The following is a 23,029-nucleotide window of genomic DNA, read 5'->3' on the forward strand; positions in this document are numbered from 1 at the left end:
CTAATACCACCACCACTACTTCGTCACAAAATGTCCCAAGTTATCGTTGTTGGCGGTGGTCTCGCTGGTCTCTCCGCTGCTCATACTCTTCTTGAGCGTGGTGCCAATGTTTTACTCCTCGACAAGCAGGGGTCAGTGTTCGTCTCCATACCTCTCCAGTTCTTGTACTCATCCTTTCCTAGTTTCATGGGTGGTAACTCTACAAAGGCAACGTCTGGTATAAATGGTGCTGGAACTCAGACTCAGCAAGAACAAGGTATACCTGACAACGCCAAAACCTTCTTTGAGGATACAAAGAAATCCGTGCGTTCGGACCTTTAACTTTTGTCCATGTTTCTTAATCTCTGATAGGCTCGAGATCTCGCGCGCGACGATCTCATCCAAGTCCTCACTGGACGCTCTGGAGATGCTGTTAATTGGTTGCAATCCAAGTTCGGCTTGGACCTGTCCAAGGTTGCTCGGTTAGGTGGCCACACTCAGCCCCGTACGCATCGTGGAGGGGCTCAGTTCCCTGGAATGGTAAGCTGTGCTCTATAATATAGACTTGTCGTATTCTCAGTGGGAGCTATTAGGTCATCACCTACGCCCAAATGGAACGCCTCGAAGATCTTTCAGTTTCTCAATCTGACCGTGTCAAGATTTTGAAGAAAGCACGAGTCGTCAAACTTTTGAAGGATGAAGACGGCCACGTGCAAGGAGTCGAATACTCGCACAATGGCTCCACACATGCTGCCTACGGTCCTGTAATTCTTGCGACTGGTGGTTATGCTGCCGATTTCACCTCCGACTCCCTCCTCAAGAAACATCGTCCTGAATACTGGGATCTTCCTACTACTAATGGCGAGCACTGTACTGGTGATGGACAGAAGATGGCGATGGCGATAGGTGCACACGGCATTGACATGGAGAAGGTTCAAGTGCACCCCACGGGTTTGGTTGATCCCAACGAACCCGACGCCAAAGTCAAGTTCCTGGCTGCGGAGGCACTGCGTGGTGTTGGTGGTCTCCTTCTGGATAACGCCGGTAAACGTTTCGTGGATGAGCTCCAGCATCGCGACTACGTGACCGGAAAGATATGGGAGAACGGCAAGGTGTGTTAGATCCGTTACTACATTAGCCTCACGTTTTCATTCGCTATCCAGTACCCCATACGACTCGTCTTGAATGGCAAAGCCTCGAAGGAAATCGAGTGGCACTGTAAACACTATGTTGGCAGAGGACTCATGAAGCGTTTTGACTCCGGAGATGCCTTAGCAAAGGAGTTTGGTTTGGACCCGTCCGTTCTCAAGAAGACTTTTGAGGATTATAACCAAAGTGTGCGCACTAAGAAGGATCCTTTCGGAAAGAAGGTTAGCTTTAACTCGTTTCGGTACAAAATGAATGATGATGGATGGCATCCGTAGTTCTTCTCCGGTGAATGGTCTTTCAACGACTTTTTCCATGTCGCAATCATGACACCCGTCCTGCATTACACCATGGGCGGTCTGGAGATCGACCCCGAGTCGCGAGTAATTGGCGCCGACGGTAAACCTATAGCCGGTCTTTTTGCGGCTGGTGAGGTAGCAGGTGGTGTCCATGGCGCTAATCGACTTGGAGGCAGCTCTTTGTTAGGTTGCGTTGTGTTTGGACGCGTATCGGGAGACTCCGCGGCTGCCTATCTTTTGCAGAGGACGAGTGCAGTCATTGCAAAAGCCGGTGGCCGTCTAGGTGCCTTGGCCGGACAACTCGGTGGTTCATCGCAGGCTTCAAGTACAGCGAAGGCTGAGGAGCCTAAAGCAGCTGAAGGGTCAAGCGGCAAAGGCGGCGCATACACGCTCGAGGAGGTTGCGAAGCATAAGAGTAAGAATGATATCTGGGTAGTTGTCAACGGGGAGGTCTTGGATGTGACCAATGTGAGTTTGTCGATGAGTTGTATCGTGGATGGCTGCTGATGCACTGACGGATGACCAGTTCTTACCTGACCATCCTGGAGGCGAGAAGGCCATATTGCTCTACGCTGGCCGTGACGCTACGGAGGAGTTCAACATGTTACATGACCCCAAGGTTATACCACGATATGCACCGGATGCTGTTATTGGAAAGTTGAAAAAGTAGTGTACTCTAGGCACTCGTGTATTTGTATTTTGATCGTCATAATAGGTGAACGCATCCATGTGACTGAATACGTCATTGACGTCATCAAGGTGTCTGCCTGTAACTTTAAAAAGACGTCGTTGCCTCTCACCGTCTATCCTTTCCACTAACATGCTACGCTCACGAACTGCTCACATTGCAAAGTTCTCCTCCATTGGTGCTGCTCTTAGAACGGTATGTCGATCACTTTGGTTAATGTGCTTCAGATGATTGAGAAGGGACATTGTGTAGACCACGCGAAGGCAATATGCTAACGTACCAAACCCTCCTCCGGCTGACGGACCAGCGAGTGCCAAAGCAGGAGGTAGCAACATGGCCCTCTATGCTGGGCTAGCACTTGCAGCGGGAGGAGGAGTATACTACTACTTTGCCGCTAATCCTGACAAGGCGGCTCAACTCAAGGCCAAGGCCAAACGTGAGGAAGAAGAGGCGATACGCAAGTCGAGGGAAGCCGTCGACGCTGGAAAGGCACGGGTAGAAGATGGGATTCAGCAAGGGAAACAGAAATACGAGCAGGTGGGGAAGCTCCAAGTTCCAGGACGGATGTCAAACATGGCTAATTGTTCGGTTGCTTGATAGACTGCCAATAGCGCCCAAGCCAAGTATGATGATTACAAAAAGGGCGCCCAGAATCGACTGAACGATGCCAAAGACTCGACCGAGAATCTTTACAACGAAGCCAAAGCAAGAACCCAGTCCCAGGCTGAGGCCACAAAGGGCGGTGTCCAGAGAAAGGAAGAACAAGCGAAAGCTGGCTGGTTTAATTGGTTGGGATGGGGAAGTAATAAAGCTGAAGAAGCAAAACGAGAGGGAGCTTCCAAGGTTTCTGATGCTGCTGAAGATGTGAAAAGCAAGGCAGATAAGCATACATGATTAGATGAAGGACGTAAGTAGCATTTTTGTATTTCTGCGATCAAGTCCGCTACTCTGAATCGATAAATGGGCACGACACAGGGAGTCATGACAGGCGTTGAGATCGGAGAGTTACCGAGGTTTGACACGCTGTTATCGACCTGAACATTGGCAGTATCCAGGCGTCGAATACATACCTGACTCGAAACAAATCTCCCAGTAAATTCGGGCCAAACCATTACGGCAGCACGAACCACTTTGTGGTTATAAATATGACGAAGATCTCTTCGGCCAAGGTTGACCTTACCAATGGTAGACAGGGAGAACTCTATCATTCTATCAGAGTCAAGTGGTCAATTTAAACTTGCAAGCTGACTAAAAGTCGTTTATTTTTGACCCCGCACGCTTTGAAGAACTGAATGTTACACTCAATCACAGCTTACTCATTGAAGACCGGGAATTTGCTCCCCCGAGCCCTGAGTCGCACTTGATATCCAAGATTGGACATCCGCAGCTTTATTTCCATCATAGTAACCAGTTGGTTCGAGGGTCGGACGTTTTTGGTGTCAAGCCACCGTCCTCAATCTTGAGATTGGGTGCGCTGAAGCATAGCGCGCAACCAGGTTTGCCCGAGTTGCCCATTAGCAAGTTCTCCAGAGTCCACTGGAGAAGTCTACAAGTCGTAGCGGAAGCCAAACCACACCACCATAGACGCTCGAGTTGAAGGTCCATCGTCGTCGCTGACAACGACATGCTCGCATCTCCTCGTACGTGGGCAAATAGTGTATATTACCACAAATTAAAACATCAGCGATACCCTTTAGTTCTCGACTGCTTCTCTCGCCCGCTGACAGTGACCTCGCTGCGTAAAGTGCATGTGAGGAAACTTACTCCTGAAACGACATTCCCACAAAATCAGTTCTGTCGTGAAGTCCAATAGCTGATGCATGATGGCCTAAGGAAATCACCGAAAAGTTGTTGCCGGCAAGATCCGATACTCAAATACTTCGTATGGCGCCATAAATTGATCCGTCGAGATCACGGATCAGAAGGCGGCAGCGGCACATTTCTACTCAGGTCAGTAGCGTTCAAAATAAAGTTGTTCTAAAGAAAACCAACGCCTCCAGTGGGGAAAGCTCGAAACACATCTGGTTGGACCCGGAGTTATACGATGGCACCAACCTTTGGCATGCCAGCCTCACTACCTCGTACACGCCATATTCACAATTTGGTAATCGACACGAGGATAATTTATGAATCCTATCAGATCTATTCCCATAGATCAAACCCATCGGTGTACACCATGAAAATCCCAGTTTTATACCCTATTATACCATGGCCGAGGTGCAGGGATACATAGATCTCTTCGGTCAATGTAGGCACCGTCTATATAGCGACGACTTCACCTCGATGACTGCTTACAATTCATGCAGAGGTCGTCACGACATCCCTCTTCCAATCTCACTTAAAGTATCTTAAATGCGAACCCATGAAGCCATAGGAACGGACCGGAGACATTGAGGTTCCACAACAGGCTATTCCCAACTTGAATTCCCAATTCAAAACGGTTGTCTAGCCCGGTCCAGGGCAAGTCTAGGAGTCACTCGGGCGCCTGCCCAGGAGTGCTATACTTGATACGAGTTTCGAGTCCCCAAACGAACCGGGACAACGAACCGTTGTGGAAAGGGGCCTCCCCAACTTGACAGTGAGTCGCTTGTAATAAACTAATAGATCCAACCCCGTTGCCTTACGCCCGAGGAGATGATTGAAACCAGGGGCTGAACATCGCCCTCGCCCGAATGGTTACGTTGGGCATACAAGGACGTTATTATAGGCGCAACTTTGAATAATTCCGAAGGTCGCAGCCTCCCCATCGGACTAGCCACTGCTAAATGGTGCACGCAAGATGCAATCCGTGCGTACGATGCCAATAAGCGAGCTCCCTCATCATTTTGACGATCAATGTACCCCAACAGAGTAGGCAACTTGTTAAGTATCATGCTGGTCGCCACCAAGGACTCGCTCGTCAACCAGGGAGACAGCTATTCGCTAGGAGGTTTATCAAGCACTTATTCCGAGGTGGGGCGTTCGTCAGTCGAATTCAAAATCCCTCCTTATGAACGAGTCCAGACAGGTATCATCTATGTGCATTGCACGGAGGGGCTTCAATGGGAAATCGGCCTCTGATACCAGCAGAACTTTCTCACAAAGAAAGCTAGGTTATGTTTGATTCTCAAGTCTTATGACTAGAAGCAACAATTTGAAGGTTTACCGCTTGCTTCTTGTCACTGGCCATTCAGTAATCGTGCGGGAGGGGGATCGGGAGGCTCCACCTGGAATTTGACAACTAGAGTATTCTGCCCACCACGGCTCTTGAGACATCGGTTGACGGAGACGTCCACAGACTTCCACATCGACACCGTTACCAATGCCGCAATTGAAATCCTCGGATCACCAATGCCCCTGAACAAGGCTAACAGAGCACTTCGAGTGCAATGATGTAGATGCCGAAGGGTATCGTCGCGACGATTGACCTTCCGAGTAATCCAGAATCCCCGGGACTGTCACCACCTACAGGTTATGGAACCATTACGGCCTTTACAATTTCACATACCGACTGTCACGTCGAAGATTGATAATGATGGTAGTTGGAGAATCCATACGGCAGTACATCGACTTGACGACGAATCAACTATTCATTTTTGATGTCAGCTGATGCGTGGTCCAGTAATCCAAGTCCAGGATAAAGGTCAAGGTAAGGGAAAGGATACTGAAACCTTCATGCAGCTGGACGAGTTACAACCAGGTATCCCAGACCACATGTGCGGCATTCTTTGATTGATCTTTCCGATGGCGTGGGAGCTTTGTCTTTGAAGCGAAACCGAATTTCCCTCTACCGCGAGCACTGGCGACATCGAGTTTTCGGTTTAGCTCAGTCTCTAACTCGTAAAATGCTCCCTAGCCGAATAATGAGCGAGCAATAGGTAGGCAGGGTAAATACGTACCATGAATATCGAACAGATACAGCTTGCGGAAGGGCCGGCGAATCGGGAGTCAAACATTCGTCACGAGTGAAATGACCTTCCAAATCTGGACGGGGTGTATGTGATGTCGAAGAAGCCTGAACCATATAGTTCAAGAAGCTCTACGTCCGCTTTGCAAATTTCGCAGGATGCTCTCATCCATCATCTCTTCAATATCCTCCTACATTATCCTTTGATTCCCTCACTAACCCGGGTTCTTTTCCATCAATGGTCGCTTCAAGGACCAAACGGAACACTGTAGATGATGACCCTTTGACTCGCGCGATAGCACCTCCGCCAAACGAGACCGAGGCCGAGAGGGAAGCTCGTTTAGCAGCAGAACAATTGGCAAAGAAGAGATCAGACCAGATCGACGAAGAAATCAACCAGCAGCGTCTAGTTGAAAAGAGGGAGCAGGCTTCTGTCAAAGTGTTGCTATTAGGTGTGTTTCCGCGTTCTCACCTACTTGTGCACATTGGAGCTAAGCGTATCTGTGATTCAGGTCAAAGTGAATCGGGTATGTATTCTGATTCGTCAAGACGTCGTAAAAACACCTAAGCTAACGCTCGTGTAAGGGAAAACGACCACAATCAAAAGTAGGCATTACCTTCTGGCTGCGGAACATTGACCACGAACCATTTCATTCCGCCAGATTTCCAACTCATAAGTCAACCAAAGGCTTTCCGTTCAGAACTACCACTATGGAGAGCAATAATCCAACTGAACGTTACACGCTCCATTCGCATCATACTGGATGCGATGTCTACTGCTCAAACTGCAAATCTCAATTTAACCTCGACGTCCACTACCACTCCCCTCCCTCCTCCCAACTCAGATTATTCCCCTATCAGTCGTCCATCGAGTTCATATTCACCCAGACAAGCACTTCCCCAAGTGCCGCTACTCACCCCAGAACAGTTAAAGTTAAAAATGCGCCTATCTCCCCTAACCCAAGTAGAAGAAGCTTTGATGCGCAGACTGTCACCCTCGTCGCCGGCCGGATCACTTGCCTTATTGTCTACAACAACTTCCTTTCCTTTTCCCAGTAATCGTTCGAAAGAAATCACTGTTTACTCTGCCTCAGGGTGGAAGGGCGCTTTTGCCAAGTTCGTGGCTGGCATGACGAGGAGTAGCATGGATAGTCAAGATATAAATTTTGATGATCCTGAAGACCCGGGGGTGATCCTTCATAATTGTTCAGAAGACATGGTCAAGTTATGGAACGATGAAGGTATTCGTAGACTGCTGGAGAGCCAGAACCTGAGACTGGAAGACATGTCAGGCTTGTACGTCGTTCACAATCTGTGTTGATTTTTGTTTTGACGTTGCCATTTTTTTGCCAGCTTTTTGGACTCGCTGGAGCGCATTACAGCGCTGAAATACATCCCCACGACTGGTATGGTCCCTGCCTTTTGAAAGTGTCTGAATCTCACCCATGGTCGTATCAGAGGACATCTTGAGAGCAAGATTGAAAACCATCGGTATTTGTCATTCACCTTCTATTAATGCAGCCCCTTATCCATGGTTATATCAGGTGTGACCGAGCATCGGTTCGTATTGAAAGCTGGTATGTCTCAGTTATTTCTCATGCTCAGTCTTGAGTATACAAGCGAATCTCAGGAAATATGCTGAGCCGTGATTGGAGAGTGTTTGATGTGGGAGGTGCCCGTAATTTGGTACGTCAGCCTCGCAGTTGTCGGTTCCTGTCACAGACTGAATCCGTTGCAGAGAGGTATGTTGAACCGCCAATGATGGAACTCCACGCTTTCGATTAATGAGTTCAATGCCGTCTGTAGCGGCTTGGGCACCATACTTTGACGACATGAATGCGATTATCTTTTTGGCGCCACTCAGCTGTTTTGACCAGTCACTGGCCGAAGATTACGGTGTGAACAGACTGGTGAGTCGTGTTCCCTATAGTAGCGGTGATCATCCCTGTTTATCACCCCATGATCTTTAGGAGGACTCCATTCTACTATGGCGTTCGATCGTCAAACACCCACTCCTCCAAAAGACCGAACTTATTCTGTTCCTGAACAAATGCGATCTTTTGAAAGCTAAATTAGATTCCGGAACACAGTTTTCGCATTGGGTGGTCTCGTACGGTGACAGGCCGAATACGTTCGAGAGTGTATCCGGCTGTAAGTCAAAGGCTTTTAATTAATCTCCGGCGACACCGCGACTGACTCGCATCTTTCTTTCCTGATAGATATGAAGAAGAAATTTGGTTTGTTGTCCCACTCATTGAACATTATTACACGACCAACGAGTCATATCACTAGGCACCATACACAAGCAACATTCTGATAAACCTCGAACATTTTACTGCCATTTTACGTCCGTCACGGTGCGCACTTTGCACTAGAGAATGGTCTTCAAGCTGACGGTTTTCCCACAGAACGCACAGACAACGTTTCACATCCTAGAGAATGGTAGGTTTTGGATCTTGTTCCCCATGGCAAGCATCTGCTGAGTGAAGTATATAGTCAGGGATCTTATCATCAGGCAGAGCTTGACAACAAGTCATTTAGTTTGAACGACTCGATTTTATCTAGATCATAGTTTTACATTTCTGTTCATGTTTTGTTCGCGTTTTACTTCATATCACGTTCCTTTACAGCCCACAGATCTATGGCGACATCCTTGTAATGTTGTGTAATCTATTTCTACTTGCTTGCCTTGTAACGCACGACTAGGGGCCCACCGTATACCATGTCTCTTCCCAGAGCATAAAAGCTACAGCGACCCAGTGAAAATCGACAATACTCTGTAAACAATGACATAATAATTTTCCGCATATTGTTCTCCCCTATTGTCAGCTCGGGGACATGACTTCAGCTTTCGCTTCCTTTGGATGTCTTGACGAAGTTATTCAAGTGATTTATCAAGGCGCTGATCGTTTCGTTCTACTTTCCTTTGTGAACAATGAAGAATGGTCCATCAAGCTTGGATTGGCCGGCACCGAGGGCAGATGGTGGAATGGAAGCTGGGTTGAAAGTGATATCTTCGCTATCGTTGTTCGTATCCACACCCCTGCGATTTTGATGTCCGGATGACTGAAACTGTTAAAGGGCTCAAAACCTTCTGCAACTGTACTGGAAAAATTCTCGCAAAAACTGGCAGATAGCTTAGTTCAGGGTGAACTATTCATCAGCAATTGGAGTCCGGAGTCATCGAATGCGTCGATTAAAGTGTGCTCTACTTCCTTGTTTTCCTCTGCATCATCACAAGGAACTCGCCCTCCGGTTGTAGCTCACCTTTGCGCCAGGTTCAATAAAGCCTATGCATATGTCTCTCACCGAGATTAGTGCAGACCAGGCGGCATCCTTTGCTTCGGAAATCTTCCTCGAGGTAACATACAAGTTGGTTTGAGCTCTGATTCGCGTTGGTTGAATACTTTCAAAGATTGCTATAAAGGCCAAATCTCGACAATGCCGACTGCATGATCCTGGATACGCTGCGCCAGGTGGAGTTGTATCAACCGCCTCACCTTCCAGAGTCACTGGTAAGTCCGAAAAGCCGATGAGGACGATTTATCTTCAATACCTCTTTCAGGCTCGAAACGTCAGGACGTGAAGTACAGCTCGGATGAGGCGCCGGATGCAAAGCCAATTCCTAATCATAAACGGCCAAGCGATGTTAGCAGGCGCAAGGTTCAGGAACTTTCCCCAGACCCCGAACCAAGTAAGTTGTGGTGTAATCGATGCGTTCGATGGTACTCAATCTTGCGCTCTGTCAGAGTCAAAGAGTGTGAAAGGGGCTCCACGCCCAATCAAGGGTGCGTCTTTGGCAAACCCTAATAAAAAAGCACGCAAATACCAGGCAATTGAATTTGGGAGTGATGAAGAATAATTCGTCTCCCGACTTTCAACATTTGCTCCAAAGATCGGGACATTTCTTTTCGCAAGGCTGGATCACTCAAACACCCGTTATCGACCCAGGATGCTTTTTTTTGGCACGGAAGGATCGCCCGAATTCCACGTCTTTCTTGAGGTTCCCATCTGCCTTTGATTTTTCGAGGGTAGTAATAGGCCGTGTGCACGTTTTTAGAAAGGCCATCGTCGATCTATATACACTTCTTGGTTTGTGTAAATCAGAAATTTAATTATATATCAAAGACTGTTCGTTCATATGGCCTGGATGTGCGGGTTTGATGTGCCGCGGCTGTGGAGGACACGTTGGCGAAAGTACTGATGATTTGACCTTGAACCCGCCCTATATATTCCCCTTCACTCTGACCCTTTCTTTTCATAGTATCTCACGGTCTTTCACCATGTCTCTTCCAAACCATGCGGCCTCTTCTGCTGGAGAGCCATCCGTACATGCAATGTTCCAGGACATTATGTCAATGTTGCAGCAATCTGTATGTCTTCTACGCCAGACCTGAAGAAGACATTACTGAAAACCCGTACTAGCAAACCGACATTGCTGACCTCAAGCAGGAATGCTCTGAACTTCGCCATGCAAATACCAGCCTTGAGCGTCAAGTGAGGGAGGTGAGTATTCGGAATTCTTTGAATCTTTTCATTAGTATAACGCATGACCATCAGAACAACTTCTATCGCTCCAATACCCCAGGATTTACGAGTCCAACAGCACCTTCTAGTCCACAACTACGCGCCAGAACGCCTTTCCTCACGCCTTCCATTCCAGCTGTAGTTCCTTCAATGATCACTTCGCAATCTCATCGTCCTTCTCCTCTAGGCGATAACGCTTTATTTTCCTATTCCAACAACTATAGCAGTCGCGAAATACCTGGTTTTTATGTTGTTATCCCAGCCGGTGGGGCTGGAACCCGACTATGGCCACTTTCTCGCGAAAACCATCCCAAGTTCCTCCTGGATCTCACGCTTAAGGGCAGATCACTGATTCAAGCGACCTGGGACCGTCTTATCCCTCTTTCATCACCTCAACGAACTACCATTGTCGCCGGTCCGAGTCATGTCAAAGCTATCCGTGAACAATTACCCGAACTACTTCCTTCCAACATATTCACTGAACCCGGCGCCAAGGATTCCATGGCTGCTATCGGTCTTGCCGCAGCCATTCTCACTGAACGGGACCCCGACGCCATCATCGGTTCGTTTGCTGCGGACCACACGATATCTGGCGACGACGCTTTCCTTTACGCTGTTGCTGAAGCCGTCGAGGTCGCCCGAAATGATTATCTGGTTACTATTGGCATCGCCCCTGCACATCCGTCCACTGGCTTCGGATATATTCGATTGGGTGAGAAGGTGAAGATCAATGACGCGCCGAACGCTCGTTTGGTGGAAAGCTTCAAGGAGAAACCCGATGCTCGGACTGCTGCTTCGTACATCGCTACCGGTCATTACAGATGGAACGCAGGTATGTTCGTAACCAAGGCCAAGTTCTTGTTACGTCTCTTGAAAGAATACCGACCTGATATGCACGAGGGATTGGTAAAGATTGCGAAAGTGTGGGATGATGACACTCGGAGGGATGCAGTGTTAGACCAGGTCTGGCCTTACCTGGAGAAGATTCCTATCGATAACGCGGTTGCGGAACCGGCAGCTGCCGAGGGGCGTGTTGCGGTGGTCCCTGCAACATTCGGTCAATGTTCCCTTTTCTTCTTGATTCACGCACAAGCTCATGTTGGTTTCTTTTGTAGGTTGGGACGATGTCGGTGATTTCTCTTCCTTGACAGATATCTTGCCTGCGGAAGCGAACCGGCCTCGTGTGCTGGGAGACAATGCACTTGGTTCGTTCCTTTCCTTTGGCACCGCGATTGACTCTGTCTCACCAGATGAATTGGTTTAACAGTGTTGACCGACCAAGTTGCAGGTGGGATCGTCGTCCCAGGCTCAGGGAGACTTATATCTTGCCTGGGCGTTGATGATCTCGTTATCGTGGACATGCCGGATTGTCTTCTCGTCACCACTCGTGCGCGTTCTCAGGAAGTTAAACGTATCGTCAAAAAGGCAAAGGACGCAGGATGGAAGAACCTCCTGTAGTCGGGATTATAATTATACCCATCTCGTCTGGAAAGCCAAGGACCACGTATTTATATCACGGGCTGCATTATCTTTATTCGTCACGGGTACATTGTCTTTCACTTCTGTTTTGGTTCTCTAATTTGATTCTTGCTTGGGTACAATGAGTTTGTGGAAGGAACTATCTGGTAAAAGTAGGTCAAAGATTCCATCCTGATCTTCCTTCGAGTTCAGGGACACTCACCCCCAAATCGCCCGTAGAATAAGTGTGATATAGTATTCCCGCCACGATGTTGACGCGTGTACCGAAGAAAAGCCGTCAGTCCTGCTAGATCTCGCTGTGCAAGCCCAAGGTTCGAAGGGTACTGTGGGCCTAGGGAAAGGAGCGCAGGAAAACTGTAGAATGTGTTAATTATATACTGTTTCTAGGCAGCCTCGGGGATCTTAAGAAAAAAGTAGAACTCACAGGAAGGTCACCGGACTCAAATGCATGCCGAGGATTTAATCGGCCTGTTGATCAGGTCCGGAAATAGAAAAAATATCAGCCTGCTCATTCGTTATGTTCACTGAGTTCCTTGTACTCTACTTCGTATCCTCCCAGGCCCCGGCCAATCCATCTTCCCAGAACGACATTGGCTAACCTTCCTGTCCACATGGGAAAATCAACGAGCACGACATCGGCATGGTCAAGGAAAGCAAGCATCTGGAAGACGTTCGGGGATTGACCCTGCATGACCGCGGAGGAGAGATAGCCATAGAAGTTGTGAATAAAAGTCTCGTCGAATCTGGTTTGACGATATGAATATCCAATGGATGGGAAAAGACCGACCGTGAGTAACCTACCCCTTATTTGGCCCTCCGCTAACCGTTATATGAACGTCCAAGTCCGCTTTGGCATCTGGGTCATTCCAAAACTACAGCTTTTTGATCAAGAAGATTCTTCGGAAAAGAAGCAAAAAGCGAAGGACCATCCCACTTACGGTGTGGTAACGGTAAGGGGGTATAGTGGCCGTTTCCCCCGCTTGAAGCTTTCCTAGTTTTCCGTCAATATCATAGCACAGGGTGCCACTCTTCTGTATTCGAAGTGAATTGCGGAGTTCGGGAACAAGTATGTCATTTTGAAGCACTCACAACATCAAAGATTTCCGTCTGGTAAAGGTGCCAATGGTACGGAGCTGGGTCTATTATAAGCTTATCTCTTTCCTCGGAGAAGATATCGGTATGAGCGTACGAGTGGCAGTGGAAGAGCGACCGTTACCAGTGTGTGGATTAGAATGCTTGAAGATCTGTCGGGAAGTGAAAGATTCGCCATGGCTTTGAATGAAATACGTCTTCAATGCTCCGTCAAAGAAGTTCCAAGCTCCGTCAGGGTCTCGTTTAGGAGTTTGAAGGGGAACCTGAGGGAACGAATAAACGCCGTGACCCAACCATCACCTGGCGAACTTACCTTTGGGAAGAGAAACGACATGGCCATAGCAAACCAGAGAACTGGTGACTCTTATATATTTTGGTCGTGAGATACACAAGACGCTGGTGGATCCATTCCCAGAGAAAAAGTTCTGCGATGCCTTCTGAATTGAACGCCAATTTGAATAGATGACCTTCACCCTCGGTAAATGAAGTCACTAAGTCGATAATGGAGTCATTAATACACTTCCCTGGCAGCCGTTTCCAGTACGGCAGATCCGCCAGGGCAAAGCCCCAAATGGAGTGCTTTGCTCTCGCGTCATACAACGTCACAGGCGTGTCACAGGCATATTGACAGACTATATATATAAATTCCTCTATCTCCTTGTCCAATGGATCCTGATACCATCGCTTCAATGTCGCCCAAGCCAGAAAGACCACCTTCCATCCAGTCATTGCACTCGAGGAAGCATGAATATGGCGCTATCAATGCTGCGGGCACGCCCAAGATGACTGATGACCACGACCACGATCCGCCCCAAGATGATGACCAGAACAACAATCATAAGCTCCAGCGAGGGCTTTCAGCTCGTCAAGTCCAGATGATTGCGGTTGCAGGAACGATTGGGACAGGTCTTTTCCTAGGTGCGTTGCGTTATGCGTGTTACACGTGTACAAGTCGAGTGCTCACTTTTCACTTATAAAAGGAACCGGTCGTTCGCTCGCTCAAGGTGGACCTGCCAGTATTCTCATTTGCTATGCTTTCATCGGATTTATCGTATATGTTACTCTGCTACTCTTGGGGGAGATGGCCACACAATACCCGGTGGCAGGATCTTTCAACGCTTACGCTACCCGGTTCTTTTCGCCTTCTTATGGATTTGCATTATCCTGGAATTACTGGTTCAATGATGCGGTCTCTGTTGCCGGAGATCTTACAGCCGCTCAGATCCTTCTTCAATTTTGGACCGACTGGCCACACACATGGGTGGTCAGCTTAGTATTTTGGGTGTTTTTGGTGGGCACCAATGCGATACATGTGAAAGCATATGGAGAATTAGGTACTCTCATAACTCTCGACTTTCTTACAAGGCGATCTCTGATATCTTCCTGCAGAATATTGGCTTGCCTCACTCAAAGTCGCTACGATTGTTATCTTTATAATCGTGGGGATCCTCGTCAATGTTGGTGTCAACAATTCACACGAGTACATTGGCGGCAAATATTGGCGAATTGGAGATGCTCCGTTTGTAGGAGGCTTCGGAGGCTTCGCCAAGGTGTTTGTGACTGCCAGTTTTGCCTGTGCGCATAATTTACCTTTTCATTCATTTCTCAACTAACTTCAGTCTTGTTTTCTCAGATGGAGGGACAGAGAGTCTAGGGATTACTGCCGGAGAAACGAAAAACCCCTCTAAAAATATGCCGAGAGTTGTAAAGTTCGTCTTCTGGCGGTGAGTAGAAATGAAAATGAGGTTTTCACCATCTGCTCACATCTCATTACAAGGATATTAATCTTCTACGTCGTTTGCATTCTCATCGTTGGACTAAACGGTTGGTTATACTCATTCATGCCACAGTCGATGCTCAATGTGACCCTGCTATTACAGTTCCATACGATTATCCGAACCTGTCTAACAAATCTACCACGACTTCTCCGTTCACAATCGTTTTCAAACAAATTGGATCTAGTGCGTTCCCTCCCGTCATTCATTTCTCACCGGTGTTGAGACTCTCCGTTAGCGGCCGCGTCTTCATTCATGAACGCCGTGATCTTGTCATCAGTCCTCTCCGCTGGTAACCACGCCCTCTTCGCCGGCACTCGCGTTTTATATGGTCTCGCCACTACGACACCCCGCCAAGCGCCTAAACTTTTCTCCTGGACTTCGAAACAAGGTGTTCCCTTACCCGCACTATTTTTGACCAGTAGCATCAGTGCTTTGTGCTTTGGCAGTAGTTTCATTGGTAGTGGACAACTATGGGGCTGGTTGCAGAACATTGTTGGGGTATCGAATCAGGTAGGAGGTAAAATTTTACTTCAAGGTCAATGTTTCTAACATCTTTTCAGATCGCTTGGCTATCGATTGGATTCGCAAGCTGGCGATTCCGAACAGCTTGGATCAAACAAGGGCGCCCCCTTGAAGAACTCAAGTTCCGTGCTCGGTGGACATGGGGATGGGGTCATCACTTTGTGGTCAGTCATATCCTGCAACCTTTTTTATCCGTTCCCCGACTAAACGTTCTTTCCATTCTGAAAGATTTTTGCTGTCACATGTCTCATCTTGAGTAAGTGCAAATGTTTTCGTTTATCTTTCCTCGCATCGACGCTTCTCCTTCTATAGTTCAGGGATGGTCTTCCATATTCCCCACGTTCAGCACAGTCGAGTTCTTGTCGTTATACATTGAGATTCCAGTCATGGTTGTAATGACTCTTATATGGCTCTTTATTCGACGACCGAATCCAAACCCCAGGCCCAGTAATGATTTCCTTCGTCCACACCCAACACCAAGCTTGACGACACCTCTGCTAGCATCGGGTTCTTCACGCTCGAAGAGAGTGTTGTGGTTCACTGACGTCGTAGATGCCAACGTAGTGGACTTGTACCGGGATGAGTATGAGGAGGAATTGGCACCGTCAGACATTATCGACAATGAGACGAGAAAGAGAAGATTAAATGAAGGGAAGCAAAGATTTTTCTGGAGATTGTATTATTGGATTGTATAGAGCCTAATTTATTTCTTTCTCTACTTTACTATGCTTGCTCTCTTGCTTGGTCTACTTGTAATGTTGTCGTCACGAACGCTAGTAATGAATATAATGTCAACTGACAGTCAATTGTCTGGGTCACGTCTACTACGCGTAAATCAAACAAAAACAAAAAGCACGCGGCGTTGTAGTCGGAATCGAAATGATTCTGAACAATGGTGAGCGCTTGAGCTCGAACAGAACAGAACACATGTTCATCGCTGTTGCTTCTCGCCTCATAGATATCCAAGCTGTCCTGTATATCCCTGCAAGACTATTCACTGGACCCTGATTTGTATTCTGGGTCAATTCTACCTACCTGTCATTGTGTTCTACTCACCGTTCAGCTACACAGACGTTGGTCAGTCATGAATACTTCACTACCCGGAGATGGAACTGCAATTCCGCCTCATCGGACGTCGATGGACAGCCACTCGTTACGATCCGGTAGCAGCAGAGTGAGGGACAGAGAACGAGAGAAGTCCCGCGTACCAAAGGCATCCAAAGAATCCCTCGTCCTTCTGGCCCTCGAAAGGGAAGAGAACATAAAACTGAGGGCGGCATTGGAAGAGAACAGGAAATCGCATCAAGAGCTTTTAAGTCGCGCTCAACAAGCTGAGACTGACTTGGTCGCGGCGACTTCACGTATCGTTCGAATCCATAACAGTCGAACGAAGCTAAACGAAGATGTCGATCGAGCAAATGCGTTAATACAGTGCGTTTATATGTGTGTCCTTTGTTAAACGACGTTCACTTTGATCATTCATTAAGACAGTATCGCGTACAGCTTGAAGCAGCCCAAGAAGAAATTCGGAAAGCAGAACGAGCAGTCCAAAAGCTGGACGAGTTGAGAAGCAAAGAGAAGAAAAGGGCGGAGAAGTATAAGGATGCCTATCGAAAAACGAATGAGCAGGTAGCCCTTCAGAGAGCTCGCGAGGAAGGACGCAGAGAAGGTTTCCGCGAGGGCCTGCGTCAAGGTCACGCACAGGTGGAGGCTAGATACCAGAATTCAGAATTCAGGCCGTCTGCTATCGAAGATGATGATCGGCAAAGCTACAATGGAAGTTCGAGCCATAACAGCAGCAATTTTTCCGACTCACAGAACGTTTCATTACTTCCATCAGCTCAGGCTGTTCCTGCTCCCGCTAGAACTCCAACCCCGCCACCGCCTGTCGTTGATGCAGCGCAATATCGCATTCCCAGTCCTCCGCCTGTCGATTATCCGTCTCGACCATCTTCGGTTTCTTCTCCCCCTCTTCCGATACCTACGCCAATGCGAAACTTGGACAGTAACGAGCCGATACGGCCTGTCATTATTCACCAATATCCCAATTTCCAATCTCCCCCCCAGGAACCCATACCACCAGAGGGGTTCATCCCCCGCGCCGACCCAGACACACAACGTATACCCCTTCCTCACCAACATGAACTATCTCGACAACATTACATGACTCAGATTCCCGAGCCGGTCTCGTTCCCTGAACCTGAGCCAGTTCAATCATTCCCTGAGCCCGACCTCAGGATCATCCCCCCGCCAGGATCATATCCGACTACTACTGTTAATATGATGACCGAACAGCAGTATAGAGCCGCACAATCCTCTCCAGAATCGGCATCCACAGTCCTTTCTCTTGCTCAAATGGAGATTGTGAATAGTAACCCCAACCTGAGACAAACCCAAAGTCCTATGAGTACCATTATGGAAGCTCCCAGTGGACAGGCAACCCCAAATACCATTGAGGATCATACCCTTCCAAGAAAATCATCTATGGTAAGCATCCGAAAGGTTCTGAAAGGTTCAAGTCATTATTGTTGTTGCTTTGACAGCGAAGTGTTAGTTCAAGCCATCGGACTTATACACCATCTAATCATGTTCCCACTAACTGGAGCCGAACGAGTACTGACGAGGAAGAGGAACCAGTTCGCACCATGACCCCATCGACTGGCAGTCACCGTAGTATGGGTCGCAAGTCTTCTGTGGTGCGTCAACTAGTATCGTTTTGTTTTCTATCACTCAATCACACGATAACCACAGAAGAGTCTCAGCTCCAGCAAACGAGGCCATTCGGGCGGCGATACGAACACTTCACGCACCGAGCCCCGCGCACCTTATGCACATTACACTTATCCCAACCCGGCGTCGACCCCATGGGCAGATCCGCGCAGGGATACAACTACCCCTCCTGTTGCTCCCAGGGTTCCGTACACTCGTCCAACTCCCCCACCACAACCTCCACCACAGATTTACGGGATATATGCTCCCCCGCGTGCAATGAGCGATATTCGCGAAGAAGAGGAACGTTTGACTCCCAAGATGCATGCCAATAGGCCACTTTTGCCAGAGCAGACTAGATCTCGTTCACTGCGACGGAATGCTCAAGACTTGCATGTGGATTTACCACCACCGCCGAATACGGCTTCTACTTTGGCAGACGATATACCTACACCCTCGTCATTATCCATAGGTATTGATGTGGTCTCACCCGTCAGTAACATTATTCTCTCTATCCTTAATCAGCACTCATCTCATCTCCAGACCCCGCCCGAATCCGTTCATGAAGAACCTGAGCCTAACCGGACAATTCGTGAATTCCTCAGTCCTCAAGATGTCCAGTCACGCCCGTTACCTCCTGAAACACAGACACAGCGTTCACCAGCACAGTCCGTCCCTCCACCGCCGCCGAGCATGGCCACCGGCTCTCCCCAACTACAGGCTCTCCCAGATGGCGGATTTTTCGTGCCCATGTCGTTCACTCCAAAGCCCACTAGTGGCGGCGCGCCTCTTCCTTCGTCTCCAGGACCCGGAATCTTTGTCCCTCAAAAGTTTACCCCTACTGTATCTCCCAGCGATCTGGTGTCATCTCCTCGGCCAACATCGCCTAGGCCCTCTTCTCCAAGTGGCAGTAACATGCCGGGCGGATATGCGGATCTCAATACTCCCACCGTGGAAGAGCCGCCTGTTATTCCAACACCAACGTTACTTCGAGCTGCGCAGAATATCTCGGACTCTGACGACGACGAGTCTGGCTTGAACAGCGAAGCAAACACGCTGACAACACCTCCGTCTAAAACTAGAGGTTTACCGCCTCAACGAGGCGGTGTCAGCATGAGGGGAGCATCGACCGCTCGAGCACGGGGAAAGAAGAAGAAACGATAGTGGCGGGCAGTTGTAGTATTATTTACGGTTTGTCTCTCAGCAGGCTGACCCCTCAAATCTCAAGATATGTTCTCAAATGTCCATGATTTTGTAGCTGAGCGCGATCGATAGAACGAAGGCAGCAGTGAGTCGAGCCTCGAGACAATCACACCAGATGGTTGGTTAAACAGGGTATCCCTCACGTAAACTATTATTGAATGTCGAGCCTATAAGAATTAGAATTATTGGACGTGCTAAGTGAATGATTGCGAGGGGGATAGCGAGCCACTGGGTCGAGATTATCAAGAATGCAATCGTCGAATCAAATCCGGAATCCGTTTCGCAGGATCGACCTTAATCAACAGAGGAACTAATCCAGTAACTTGCTCTGGGAGAGTGAAAGCACGACCTTGTCTTGACACGATGAGTAATAAGTTGGGACGAAAATTGGGCAAAATGATTGGGTATTTATCTGTCCATGAATCCCAAGTACAGTTATTCAGATTTGTGAACATGATAGCTGGCTAGATATACAGAGTCAATAGATTAAGACGAGTTCATGGATTCCGTAGTTGTTTCCTGAACTTCGGGCGAAGTCCTCGTGTAGCATCCCAATTCGGGACACCATACATAAGAATGAGAGAGCAACCCAGTTATCACTTTGTAGGCTCGTACATCAGCAAACGGAATACCAGTTCTGGGATCCAGGTATTTCGCTTGCAACCCTGTGATTGGACACGTCTGTCTTATTCGAGCTGTTCCGCCATATCAGAACTTGGACATCGCCGAAGAATAAGGATGGAAACATACATAAAGGTCGTGATTTGCCAGAATATACTTTGACGTCTTCCCATCTGACGTGGTCTCCAAATAAGGCTTCCATGGTTTCAGACCACTGCGGTTTAGAAACCTTGTCATGTTGGCCTAATTCATGAATTACGAGATTCTTGGTAACCTTGACGGTGCATTGCTCTGGGATGTGCTCCAGCTGAGAAGAATTATCTGTAGGAATCGTCTGATTGTTCATTGTCGAAAGAGCGCTTGTGGCAAGTTCAAGCACGGGGAGATTGAGATTGCTGGATGGGGTGATAGATGCCGATCCCGAGACAGGTGTACGGTAGTAAGATGTAGTTGCAGAACTCGTATGCTGCCCGTAAGTTGAGAAGCCCGATGCAGGTGTCTGAGAAAATCCGTAGGTATATGCTCCACCAGGATTGGCAGGTTGTGCAGACGGTGGCGAAGGTAGCGGAGCTGGAATTTCCCGCACTTTGACTTCCCCTTTGCTGATAAACCGCACGAGAGGTCCTGAGATATTTTCTCTTACAACACGCGCCCGCCTTCGTTTCTCCTCTTCTGACTTGAGATAGTCCCGGTGCTCGACAATATTCCCTTCTTCATTATCGAGTGCGCGTGCAATGAGTTCCCCTTGCGTTAATGCTCGAGTTTCTCCCTTAGATTTCTTAGGTATCTGAAGTGCCTATCAAGGAGTGAGATTGGGCTGTTGAACTGAAAGGAGTGGCGCGCGCAACCTTCTGCTGTTCCGTTTCAAGCAAGCGCTTAATGGTTGCGGAGGAGTTCTTGATCGTATGGGTTCTCTTGCTTTGTCTTTTCTGGGAAAGACGAGCGATGTCATCCATGGTTACTTCTCCTGTGTCAGGATTCACGCTGATGGTTACTTGTCGCCTCAATTTCGCTTTGGGCTTTGAAGCTGACTGAGAGATTGAAGCAGTAGGATTGAAAGTCATCTTTTGCCTTGCATGAGCCGCAGCTGTGGCTTTTTCAACACGCGAACGGGCTGACTTCGAGGCCGGGCTCAGAGCTCGAAAGATTTCACTGGAAGAGATACTCACCTTTCTTGCCTCCCTTTCCTCATCTTGCACCTCCTTCTCCCCACTTTCTGCCTCTAGCTGTGCTTCCTCCTCATCTGTGCTCTCGAAATCTGACCCGAATATATCTTCCTCAACTAGATGCCCAATGATAAGTTTTCCGGTGCAAGGAACATAAGCGTAACAGTACATTTGTCGACGGCAAAGTCCTGATCATCCTCTGGGTCAGGATCTTCGACAGACATCTCAGCCATAACGGCTTGCATCCTACAGGTGGCAATGATGAGTGAGTTTCTAATTAGTTTGGAATACAGTACCGATTTCCTGCCGTACTTCGTCTTGACCTCCGAGAAACGAGCGATCCTTCGACGTTACTCTCTGGTTCGTCCATGGTAAAGGTTGAGTATGAAAGGATATAAAACGTCAAGGAGTCGCGGAGAAAGTAGGGGTACTCCGTACTGAACTGGCTGATCTTTTCCCACGTCAGTACAGGCTAAAACCAGTGTTTGCACCAGAAAGATGTCTGAAACTACTAATCTACTATAGTGTAGGCGAGCACTCGTTACATTATAGAGGTGTGATGATTCAAAAGCCACCCGTGTATACCGTTGAGTCAAACGGTTGTGAGCAATATATAAGTCCACCGAATCGTCACTCCAGAATGGAACAAGAGGCCAAAGATTATTGCGAGCCACCCTTTCTTCGGTCTCTTGATCTGTCTCGTCGCATATCTCGGTCTCTGTCCCTATCATCTCTGCGTCTATATTCACGGTCTCTATCACGATCGTAGTCGTGCCGCCTCTCGTCCCGATCTCGGCGTCTATCATCGTAGTCTCTTCGGTCGGGAGAGCTTCGCCTCGACGGGGTTCGCGACTCTCGCCTTGGTGAAATTGAACGCTCTCGATATCGTTCGCTACCTCTATTAAGATCCTTCTTCCCTGCATTTGACTCATCCGCAACGCCATTCTTATCTCGCTTGATGACCGGCACGTATCTGCGCTCGGGACGTTTAGATCTTTTCCCACCACCATCGTCGAAGGTTTCCATCTCCTTCGCGCCAATACCAAGTAAGGCGGGCCGTGATTCAGGTATGTAAGGCTCAGCAATACCTTTGCCTTTACGCGATGCCGCAGTACCCTCCTTCCATCCCATTCCTCTCAACAAGGCAGCTCCAAACTGATCCACGGGAACCCGGCTGTAGTCGTCAAGGGTGGCAGAGTCAGGGAGTTCCTGGACATCTTGTTTGTAGGCGTCTCCCTCTGATATTGGCGTTGGGATGGAGGAAATTTGGATACCTGAGTCCTCGCCCATTCCATCTATACCAGCAAGAATCGCACGAAGAGCCTGTTGATCCTCCGTTTCTTCTACTTTCTGTACGACAATCCCTTCCTCCTTCACCGTGTTTTCCTTCATCTCAGAATCTTCTGCCTCCATTTTGACCATGCTGACTTCTTTCTTGCGCACCTGCAGCCCTGCCAGCTGTGAGCCATCTCCAATCCTCTCTCGAGTTCCGAGGCCCCCAACACTACCGTCAGCTCCTGGTTGTCCCGTCTTCGCAGAATCGGGAACAAATTGATTCGTAGTTCGTCTTCTACGGACCATTTCACGCCAGTCTCGATTGTTAAGGGCGGGAATCACCAACGGACCTTGTGGAACTTTCTTCGGTTTGTGTAGTCTGTTGACATATAACATAAAGGACTTCTGTGAGTTGAGAGAACTGTGCACATCGAGGGTATCGAAGGACACACCGTTCTACTCCGAACTGGTCAAACCCGGTTACAAGCTCATCCTGCGGACTATCATCCTCGTCGCTGCTAGAGTCATCGCCCTTGTAATACTCTGTACGATTGAGAGTAGGTTTTGGAGAAGAGGTTGTACTACGTGCGAGGGGGCTGCCGGGTGTCGAGTCATGCAGTAGATGACGAGGAAGATTAGGGACTTTGAAGAAGGAGGCA

General features: G+C 48.3%; 10 protein-coding genes across 10 annotated transcripts; 7 read left to right on the forward strand and 3 right to left on the reverse strand.

Moving 5' to 3' along the window:
* Nucleotides 1-30: 30 nt before the first annotated feature.
* On the forward strand, nucleotides 31-2,094 carry E1B28_010023 (uncharacterized protein; the record flags this gene model as incomplete). Its single annotated transcript, XM_043154965.1, has 7 exons — nucleotides 31-131; nucleotides 183-303; nucleotides 352-519; nucleotides 573-1,091; nucleotides 1,143-1,349; nucleotides 1,404-1,892; nucleotides 1,951-2,094. 7 exons carry the CDS (start codon nucleotides 31-33, stop codon nucleotides 2,092-2,094), a joined length of 1,749 nt encoding a protein of 582 aa, XP_043007425.1.
* Nucleotides 2,095-2,244: 150 nt separating this feature from the next.
* E1B28_010024 (uncharacterized protein) lies at nucleotides 2,245-3,006 on the forward strand (the record flags this gene model as incomplete). The annotated part of the gene is made up of 3 exons (XM_043154966.1): nucleotides 2,245-2,307; nucleotides 2,365-2,649; nucleotides 2,713-3,006. 3 exons carry the CDS (start codon nucleotides 2,245-2,247, stop codon nucleotides 3,004-3,006), a joined length of 642 nt encoding a protein of 213 aa, XP_043007426.1.
* A 3,230-nt stretch (nucleotides 3,007-6,236) lies between these two features.
* E1B28_010025 (uncharacterized protein) lies at nucleotides 6,237-8,544 on the forward strand (the record flags this gene model as incomplete). The annotated part of the gene is made up of 14 exons (XM_043154967.1): nucleotides 6,237-6,450; nucleotides 6,511-6,525; nucleotides 6,584-6,604; nucleotides 6,661-7,294; nucleotides 7,352-7,404; nucleotides 7,457-7,489; nucleotides 7,543-7,575; nucleotides 7,629-7,688; nucleotides 7,805-7,908; nucleotides 7,969-8,149; nucleotides 8,218-8,235; nucleotides 8,291-8,355; nucleotides 8,407-8,440; nucleotides 8,495-8,544. The coding sequence occupies 14 exons, from the start codon at nucleotides 6,237-6,239 to the stop codon at nucleotides 8,542-8,544; spliced, it is 1,515 nt and encodes a 504-aa protein (XP_043007427.1).
* Nucleotides 8,545-8,836: 292 nt separating this feature from the next.
* Nucleotides 8,837-9,860, forward strand: E1B28_010026 (uncharacterized protein; the record flags this gene model as incomplete). The annotated part of the gene is made up of 6 exons (XM_043154968.1): nucleotides 8,837-9,025; nucleotides 9,080-9,199; nucleotides 9,261-9,359; nucleotides 9,414-9,513; nucleotides 9,564-9,692; nucleotides 9,748-9,860. The coding sequence occupies 6 exons, from the start codon at nucleotides 8,837-8,839 to the stop codon at nucleotides 9,858-9,860; spliced, it is 750 nt and encodes a 249-aa protein (XP_043007428.1).
* A 353-nt stretch (nucleotides 9,861-10,213) lies between these two features.
* E1B28_010027 (uncharacterized protein) lies at nucleotides 10,214-13,361 on the forward strand. The gene is made up of 7 exons (XM_043154969.1): nucleotides 10,214-10,371; nucleotides 10,424-10,504; nucleotides 10,559-11,582; nucleotides 11,641-11,730; nucleotides 11,793-12,156; nucleotides 12,224-12,792; nucleotides 12,848-13,361. Exons 1-5 carry the CDS (start codon nucleotides 10,282-10,284, stop codon nucleotides 11,981-11,983), a joined length of 1,476 nt encoding a protein of 491 aa, XP_043007429.1. The 5' UTR covers nucleotides 10,214-10,281; the 3' UTR covers nucleotides 11,984-12,156; nucleotides 12,224-12,792; nucleotides 12,848-13,361.
* On the reverse strand, nucleotides 12,096-13,653 carry E1B28_010028 (uncharacterized protein). Its single transcript, XM_043154970.1, has 8 exons — nucleotides 13,410-13,653; nucleotides 13,194-13,359; nucleotides 13,094-13,137; nucleotides 12,943-13,035; nucleotides 12,806-12,876; nucleotides 12,429-12,747; nucleotides 12,207-12,358; nucleotides 12,096-12,147 (listed from the first exon to the last, which is right to left on the reverse strand). The coding sequence occupies exons 1-6, from the start codon at nucleotides 13,434-13,436 to the stop codon at nucleotides 12,513-12,515; spliced, it is 636 nt and encodes a 211-aa protein (XP_043007430.1). The 5' UTR covers nucleotides 13,437-13,653; the 3' UTR covers nucleotides 12,096-12,147; nucleotides 12,207-12,358; nucleotides 12,429-12,512.
* A 21-nt stretch (nucleotides 13,654-13,674) lies between these two features.
* E1B28_010029 (uncharacterized protein) lies at nucleotides 13,675-16,174 on the forward strand. Its single transcript, XM_043160771.1, has 11 exons — nucleotides 13,675-14,014; nucleotides 14,077-14,430; nucleotides 14,486-14,671; nucleotides 14,730-14,820; nucleotides 14,874-14,920; nucleotides 14,977-15,057; nucleotides 15,110-15,384; nucleotides 15,435-15,560; nucleotides 15,625-15,652; nucleotides 15,709-15,843; nucleotides 15,898-16,174. Exons 1-11 carry the CDS (start codon nucleotides 13,762-13,764, stop codon nucleotides 16,089-16,091), a joined length of 1,770 nt encoding a protein of 589 aa, XP_043007431.1. The 5' UTR covers nucleotides 13,675-13,761; the 3' UTR covers nucleotides 16,092-16,174.
* A 119-nt stretch (nucleotides 16,175-16,293) lies between these two features.
* Nucleotides 16,294-19,503, forward strand: E1B28_010030 (uncharacterized protein). Its single transcript, XM_043154971.1, has 6 exons — nucleotides 16,294-16,416; nucleotides 16,468-16,827; nucleotides 16,884-17,883; nucleotides 17,940-18,092; nucleotides 18,148-18,597; nucleotides 18,649-19,503. The coding sequence occupies exons 2-6, from the start codon at nucleotides 16,481-16,483 to the stop codon at nucleotides 19,267-19,269; spliced, it is 2,571 nt and encodes an 856-aa protein (XP_043007432.1). The 5' UTR covers nucleotides 16,294-16,416; nucleotides 16,468-16,480; the 3' UTR covers nucleotides 19,270-19,503.
* Nucleotides 19,504-19,794: 291 nt separating this feature from the next.
* E1B28_010031 (uncharacterized protein) lies at nucleotides 19,795-21,465 on the reverse strand (the record flags this gene model as incomplete). The annotated part of the gene is made up of 6 exons (XM_043154972.1): nucleotides 19,795-20,003; nucleotides 20,059-20,725; nucleotides 20,778-21,047; nucleotides 21,099-21,211; nucleotides 21,265-21,341; nucleotides 21,392-21,465. 6 exons carry the CDS (start codon nucleotides 21,463-21,465, stop codon nucleotides 19,795-19,797), a joined length of 1,410 nt encoding a protein of 469 aa, XP_043007433.1.
* A 290-nt stretch (nucleotides 21,466-21,755) lies between these two features.
* E1B28_010032 (uncharacterized protein) lies at nucleotides 21,756-22,766 on the reverse strand (the record flags this gene model as incomplete). Its single annotated transcript, XM_043154973.1, has 1 exon — nucleotides 21,756-22,766. The coding sequence occupies one exon, from the start codon at nucleotides 22,764-22,766 to the stop codon at nucleotides 21,756-21,758; it is 1,011 nt and encodes a 336-aa protein (XP_043007434.1).
* Nucleotides 22,767-23,029: the final 263 nt, after the last annotated feature.

The sequence above is a fragment of the Marasmius oreades genome, chromosome 6 (assembly GCF_018924745.1).
Source record: "Marasmius oreades isolate 03SP1 chromosome 6, whole genome shotgun sequence".
Classification (NCBI taxonomy): Eukaryota; Fungi; Basidiomycota; class Agaricomycetes; order Agaricales; family Marasmiaceae; genus Marasmius; species Marasmius oreades.